Genomic DNA, 7,454 nt, shown 5'->3' with positions numbered 1-7,454 from the left:
TTTCTAAACTGCTGAGGGTGGCTGGTAAATTGGACCCTATCCAAGCTGAGTTTGGGGAAGCGACATCTTGGACTGGTCAGTCATCCGCATCCATAATATCCTTGTAAAGAAAATAAAAATAAAGTGTATATATATATATATATATATATATATATATATATATATATATATAATGTATATATATATTGTAGACCTTCATATAGGATACTATTACAAGAATACTATTATCCCTTTCTGTATGTTGCTTTCTAATATACATATAGAGTATTACATTGTTTGAATGGGGAAAAAAATACTATTGCTGTGCCTGTATAAAAATCAAATAAATAACCTTTAACGTGAATAAATGTAGTGTTGATACAGGTGAGCAGGGACACATGGAATGAGCTTTTATTGCATGATTAATCATTTTCAGACAACAAGACTTCCCCAAACATTAAAAATAAACAGCACTGTACAAAACAGCACACCTTTTCTTTTTTTTCTTTTTTTTACCATTTTTTGCTATCAACAGAAATTGAATAAGGTTGTGAATGGAGTGTAAGGACACGAGTCGTGATGATGTTGAGATGTACAGGATGAGCTTGATGTCAAAGTATAAGCACCATCTTCATGTAGTCAGGAAAGGCCTTTTTTTTTTTGACAGGAAATACTCGAGAAGGGACAATGAGAGCTTTAACATACAAGAGGGTCGTTATCACAGTTTTCAGACATGTTTACCAACTTAAAAAAAGAACAATATTGGTGTATAGCACTACTTTATCATGCAAATTACTTCAGTAAACTTTCTGACACAGACAAAATATACTTCAATAAGTAGAACTCAATACATCTCTGTCCAGCAAGTCACAAAGCCTATAGTTTATAATCTTTTAATTAGATCCCTATCAAAAATAATATGCAGATTTGTATTCTTCTTAATATATCTAAAGTGCAAGTAGGTATCCATTTTTATTCAATGCTTTCTGTAAGTATAAATATACAAAGCAAAAGAAAAACGCAACATGTTTTTCCTGTTTACATTTTCCGAAAGGAGACGCATCATATATAACAAACATATATATATATATATATTTGGTATATATATATATATATATATATATATATATGGTATATATATATATCTATATATATATCTATATATATATATATATATATAGATAGATATATAGATATTATATATACACACGCACACACACACACACACACACACATACATACACACGGCACAGATAAAATATTTTGGAAAAGTACAACATATCTCATATGGATGGTAAAGGGCTTCAGACTAAACGGTGACATGGGATATGTTTATTGTGCATTGAAAACCCCCCTCTCACTCACACATACCGCAAAATCTGGGCTCCACTCCCCTTCAGAACCTCTATAACACAACAGTAGCCTGTACAGTCTGTCAATAATATACCTGACAGTTGGTGTGAGTGCAACCAGAAGATGAGCTCCGTGGGTGGTTTGCATCGAGTCATGTGACCGGAGGCGGCCATTGTTTGTGTGGTTAACCAAGAACTCTGGATGGCCAATAAGTGACACCAAAATTTGGATGGTAACACCAAGTAGAAGATCTGTTTGTTGTCCAGTTTGGTATAACGATTATCACCCAAATTTCATGGACAGTTGCCATCTGATGTCCTGCATGCGTGGTCACCTCAATACGCTAACAGTGATAGCCAGTTGACTTTAAGGCAGGGATTTCCAACTGGTTTTGTCCAAGAGACTACATTATAACCAAGAAGCAACTCAGGGATCACTGATTTGGCGGAATATTACTTTATTTTGCACCGAAGGAGGATAGACCTATACAGGCTATTTATTTGCATCTGTATCCCTATTTTGGGAATGTCAGCTACATTTGACATAATTTGGATGGGTACGTGATTAACAAAATTAGCTGAAAAATAAATAAAATCTAAATAAGAAATCAGTTTTATTTTTTATAAATTTCCATTTCCAATTTTGCAGACCCCTGCAATATCGTCACGGACCGCTAGAGGGCCGCGGACCACCAATTGACAATCCCTGCTTTAAGCGGTTCTTAAAAGACTGGCTTTGATACATGATCATGTAAAATTCCTATGAGCATTCATTGTGTTTTTAACTGACAAACATGACATTTGGAAAGATTTTTGTCATTGGACACAATTAATGGGGCGTCTATGATGACTACTGCTGCTGCATGGAAAAAAAACAAATATAATGCTAACTGCAGGAGCCAACAACCAAAACCATATTGTCAATCCAAACTTGCTTGGATGCTGTAAGCCGACGTTCGTCCTTGGTAAAAACACGGAACGTGTGAGTTTCATTGACAAGTGGCCTTGGATTCCTCATATTTGGCCATACAAACATTCACAGAAATTGTTCTATTTCCAGATTTGGAACACAACTTGACTAGACATCATAAATGTTTGTTTGATGAATATTAGTTCATCCACATCATGGGCAAATATGAGGAAAACATTTCTGTTCAAGACACAATTCTGTCATTCTGTTGGTGGTGCTAAGCCTTTAAAGTGCAGTGCCCGATTTGAGGCTTTTCACCAAGTGTCCAAGAGACAATAGTTTTCCTATAGAATGATTAAAGTACTTTTCAAGCACTCGACTTTTAGCTTGTTGGTGACCTAAAAGTCCAACTCAAGTGAAACCATGGGACAAATCTGAATTTGTATGTCTTGTCATCTGTTGTCTCAGGTGAGAAAGAGGTCACACTCAGCCTCCAAGCACACTCCTGGATTCTAATGCGAGGAGGCCTTGTTGGAAATACAGTAGAGGCCTCCAAAACACTCCAAAAGCAATATGAGGCCTCAGCTGGGGGTGGGGTGGGGGTCTGTGTGTGTATGGAGGGGGGGTTGGGGGGGGGGACCCCAAAGTGAGAGTGCAAGCCATGGCAGAGAGGCTGTCCACGTTGTGTGTGAATGAGGCAGAATAAAGGAAAGGAGAGTTGTTTGTAGTGGGCTAGCAAACCCAACACACTGATCCCAGTTTTAAAGAACTACATAGCTGAGGGGGGGAAAAAACATCACGTTGTTAAGTCAGCACATTGCCATGCTTTCAAATGATCATATACCTATTTATTATTGTCATCTTGTAAAAGTCCATACATGTGACACTACGCCATGATCGGCATGCATGTAATATTGCACACTAACAAGAAATGTCCCTCTCTCGCAAATTGCTCTGCCTCTGTCCGGGAGGGAGAAACATGAGACGATTTTGGACAAGACAAAGCGATAGGAAGGATGAAATGAAGAGCAATCAGAAGAACAATGACATATAGTACATAAAGTGAGCTAAGGAGCAATGGAGGGGCTATAGCACCATAGTGAGATATACTGCCTCGGCCCTGCACTGATAAAAGGTGCAAGGACGCCTCGCCTGGTTCTTTAACAGCTTTTGTCACCACTCCACCCTGACAAATCGTCTCGTCGAGCCTTTGTAGATTTTGGTTTCCTTCCCTGCCATCCTTTGAACGTCCTGCTTTGCGCAAGGCTGCCGACAACATCTCAAGAACACTGAGGCATTCCGAGGAGTGAGAAGCCACACGGCCAGTTGGCAACCAGGGCGCTCATCACCCCGCAAGGCCTCCCCAGACTCTCTGCAGCAGAACACCTTCCCGTCGGTGTCAGAGCCCCTGATCCATGCACCCGTGGATCCGGTAGCCCTGGTCAGTATGGAGAATATATCTGCCTACGTAACGACGCTCCTAAATGAAAGTTGATAGAATTCACAGACCATCCACGCGAGGACAAGTAAACGAGTGGAGTGTATAAGGCACGGGTTGTAATGATGTCAGAGAGGATGCCTGCACTGCGCAGGCGTGTCTTTTCCCCTCCCTTAATATTAACCTTTTGCACACACCCAAATTTAGCCCCCCACCACCACCCCACCCCTCGGGAGGATACAAGCAACAACAACAAAATCCCACAGAAAACGTGGGTATCTCAATAAGGACTTTTCTTTTTACAGCTGATTCACAAAATCATAATTATTACATCTAAGTTAGCACTTTTGTCACTGAAGTTTCTATGGACATGGTGCAGGAAGGTCGGATCCTTATGACAGCACGGAGATAGACTTATCTCATTCCTTGAAGTGCATAAGGGCTGCAATTTTTATTTTCTCAGCATAATAGTAACGCTTTAGTTGTGCATTTGTAGGTCAAATGAAAGAGGAGCTTAGTTCACCAAACCTCTGCTCTTACCATGAGGCTACAAGCATGCAGACAGGTTTTTGCTCTTCTGCAGGTCTCACACCTGTAGAGCGCTTCCATATTCAGTCTGCGTACCTTTATATTAAACTATACATTAGGGATATAGTCGATAAATACTCTTTTTGTGCTGATGTCAAATATGCATTTGTGACAAGACTGTTATTTTTACGTAATAGAGCTGTGTTGTCGTTTCTGGTGAAATCTTTCGTATTTTTTTTTAAATAGCTTTTGATGTGTGCAAAATCTTTCGACAGAGATATAAACACTGTTCATCGTCACTGAAATCAAGTAAGAAACAGTTGAAATGTTACAGTTAAAAGTCCTTGATAGCAGCGCTTACTGTGACATGGTGATAAAGTGGGTGACATCGAGTCAAATGAGCGAGGAGACAGCCGAGGTGCTGCCTTGTCTCTGGAGCTCGTGTGTGTGCGTGGAGGGGGAGTGGGTGGGGGGTGATTCCCTTGGAGATCTCTCTTTCCAGTCACTTGACACTGTTAAGTCTCATTCCCTCGATGAGTTCTCAGTTTTTGTTTCGCGTCGTAAATCAGTCAGTCAGTCGGTCAGTCAGTCAGTCAGTGAGAGTCAGTCAGTCAGTCAGTCGTCGTCGCCGTCATCTGCGCCGTGCGGGCCCTCAGGTAGCAGTTCCGAGGCCCGTTTCTCTCGACTCCTCTCCTGGATCTTCCGCATCTCCTCCGCGTATTTGCAGAATGTGTTGCCAAATTTAGACCACACTTTGCACGGAACCGTGATGGAGTTTCGGTAGGTGGGCTTCACCTCGCTGACCCGCATAAACACGCCGTACTTGTTGGAGCCCACGTCGAAGAAGAAGCGCTTGTTGTCCACCGTGAGCGAGGTGCCCTCCGGGAGCTCGGCCGGCTCCTCGTCTACGCCGTAGTCGTCGATGAGTTTGGCCAAAGCGTCGCGGAACTCGATGAGCCCCTGTGCCGGCAGAGCGATGGTCTGGCCTTGCGAGCTTCCCAGTCCGGGCCCCCGATTAACGGTCTGCCGGATCCTCAGGAACCGCCCCCTCTGGTTCTCCTTCAGATCCATGTAATATTTCCGATTCTCCCGCACCAAGAATTCGCTCTTGAGCGCCCGCCGGGGCTCATCCTGCACCAAGTCGGGGTTGCTCGGGCCCAGCTGGGCGTAATGTTCGATAAAGTCACCGAGATAATCACGGAACTCCACGGCCACCGACATGGAGAGCGTGAGGCGGCTCTTGTTTCCTCCAGCGCCGACCTCGGCTATCTTGAGGAAGCGTCCTTTAACATTCTGCTTGACGTCAAGGTAGAATCGTTTGTTCTGGATGTCGACCCGCTTGGAGGCGAGCTCCTCGGTGTCGTGCTGTAGCCGGGACATGGCTCCCATCGCACCCGGCGGCAGCGAGCCAGGGCCTGCGGTAGGCCCTCCGTGGTCACTGCCGCTGTCTCTGTCCGCCATGATGCTGCCTTCCCTGCTTTACCTTCCTTCTACCGTCTCCCTCTGCCTGCTGCAACCTCGACTGCCTGTCAAAACGGCTCCGGCGCGCTATCGCGAGAAGAGCGCTCCGCAAGGAGGGGGTTGGTGGGGGGAGGGAGGGTGTGCTTGTGTGTGTGAAAGTTTTTTTATTTTTTTTCTAGTTCAACCTTTTATTCTAACATAAACACATTAGATATAATAACACCATCAACTACAAGCCGACAAAAAACAAAAGACACTAAACAAACCAAAGCACACAAAAAAAAAAAACTAAAATGAAAAAAGTAAACAAATAAAAACATATTTCAGGGTAATTCCATCTTATATACAAAGAATATACAGCCAGAGCAAATATCTTACAGAGACAGCCTTTCAATAAATGAGGTCAGTTTTACATCATTCTTGGTGTTAATAAGCTTTAACAAATCATTATAGGAGTTCAGATCATTCTTCCAATGCAGAATGTTTTGTTTTGTTTTATAAAAGTGACATTTGTATATGTATTGTTTGGCCAACAAAATAATATTGTTAATGAAATAATCTAATTTACCATTATGAAAAAAGCCATATTTAACATCAGAGATAGTAAGAGAAACAAAGAGCAACCCTTTAGAACAAGCCCATTGTTGAAAGTCAAGCTAAAACCTTTGTACAAACTCACACCAAAAGAAAAGATGGTCTAAATCTTCAATTTCATCTTCACAAAAAACGCAGTTCCCTACATCCATTTTAAATTTCGTCCTCAAAATTTTCTTGTTTAACCATGTTAATCAGGGATAATGGGAATATTTTCACCATTTGTATGTACTTTTTTTGAGTACAAGAAATCTTAAATCTAACCCAAAAATCAGCATAATGCAAGATTCCTCCTTCCTCATCCATGAAGTCAGATATAGCCCAGTGTGTGTGAAAGTAAGTGTAGTTTCTGTAGCTCAGCGAGAGCGGGCTGCGTTCAAGATGATGCGCTTTTGCGTTTGTAGTCATGTTTGTCATGTTGTTACTCCCGATGAACCCTTTATTGATAGGTGTGTATTATTGTTTTTGCTCTGCTGTCTCTGTCACCTCTCACCCCAGTCTGTAGGCTTTTCTAAAAAAATATCCATCGTTATACAAAAAATAACATTGCTGCATTGTTAAAAAAAGAAGAAAAAGCCATTAGCCATGTATATGTAAGATAGATAGATAGATAGATAGATAGATAGATAGATAGATAGATAGATAGATAGATAGATAGATAGATAGATAGATAGATAGATAGATAGATAGATAGATAGATAGATAGATAGATAGATAGATAGATAGATAAGGTAAACCTGGCAAATTGCCCAATCCGATGAGCATCCGGGTTGAGGGTTTCAGAACCGCGGACAGCGACCGTGGCGAACTACGTGGAGCTGTGCGCGCGTGGTGATGAGCGTGAGTGAGGCGGTGGTGTCTGAGATAGTATTTCTGAATGAAGAGCTGATTGGGAGTCTGCAAGAGGAGGCGGTGAAACTCCATGAATCATAGCACTGTAATTGAACATGTGTGTGACTATTTCTCAATGGAAAATTATTGATGGTCGCGTAGGAATGAAACAACACAAAAAAAAAATAATGACTACAATTGGTGCGTGGAAGAAAAAATGGTGGCGTTGCATTTGTGCCAAAAATATGTCGCTGTGCGCTCTGCCTACGCATGTGATGTCTCATCTGTGCATGTGACATGACTTTTGAACATGTCATCACGATACCTGTAGATTTGCACTATTTGTAAAGTGCATCTTTTA

General features: G+C 41.8%; 1 protein-coding gene across 1 annotated transcript; it reads right to left on the bottom strand.

The window, feature by feature from the left end:
• Positions 1–374: 374 nt before the first annotated feature.
• On the bottom strand, positions 375–5,742 carry purab (purine-rich element binding protein Ab). The gene has a single exon (XM_049733666.1). It carries the CDS (start codon positions 5,666–5,668, stop codon positions 4,823–4,825), a length of 846 nt encoding a protein of 281 aa, XP_049589623.1. The 5' UTR covers positions 5,669–5,742; the 3' UTR covers positions 375–4,822.
• Between the last annotated feature and the right edge of the window lie 1,712 nt (positions 5,743–7,454).

Source organism: Syngnathus scovelli, chromosome 1 (genome assembly GCF_024217435.2).
Source record: "Syngnathus scovelli strain Florida chromosome 1, RoL_Ssco_1.2, whole genome shotgun sequence".
NCBI lineage: Eukaryota > Metazoa > Chordata > Actinopteri > Syngnathiformes > Syngnathidae > Syngnathus > Syngnathus scovelli.
The sequence above is the reverse complement of the archived record's forward strand: the minus strand, read 5'-3'. Positions and strand labels throughout refer to the sequence as shown.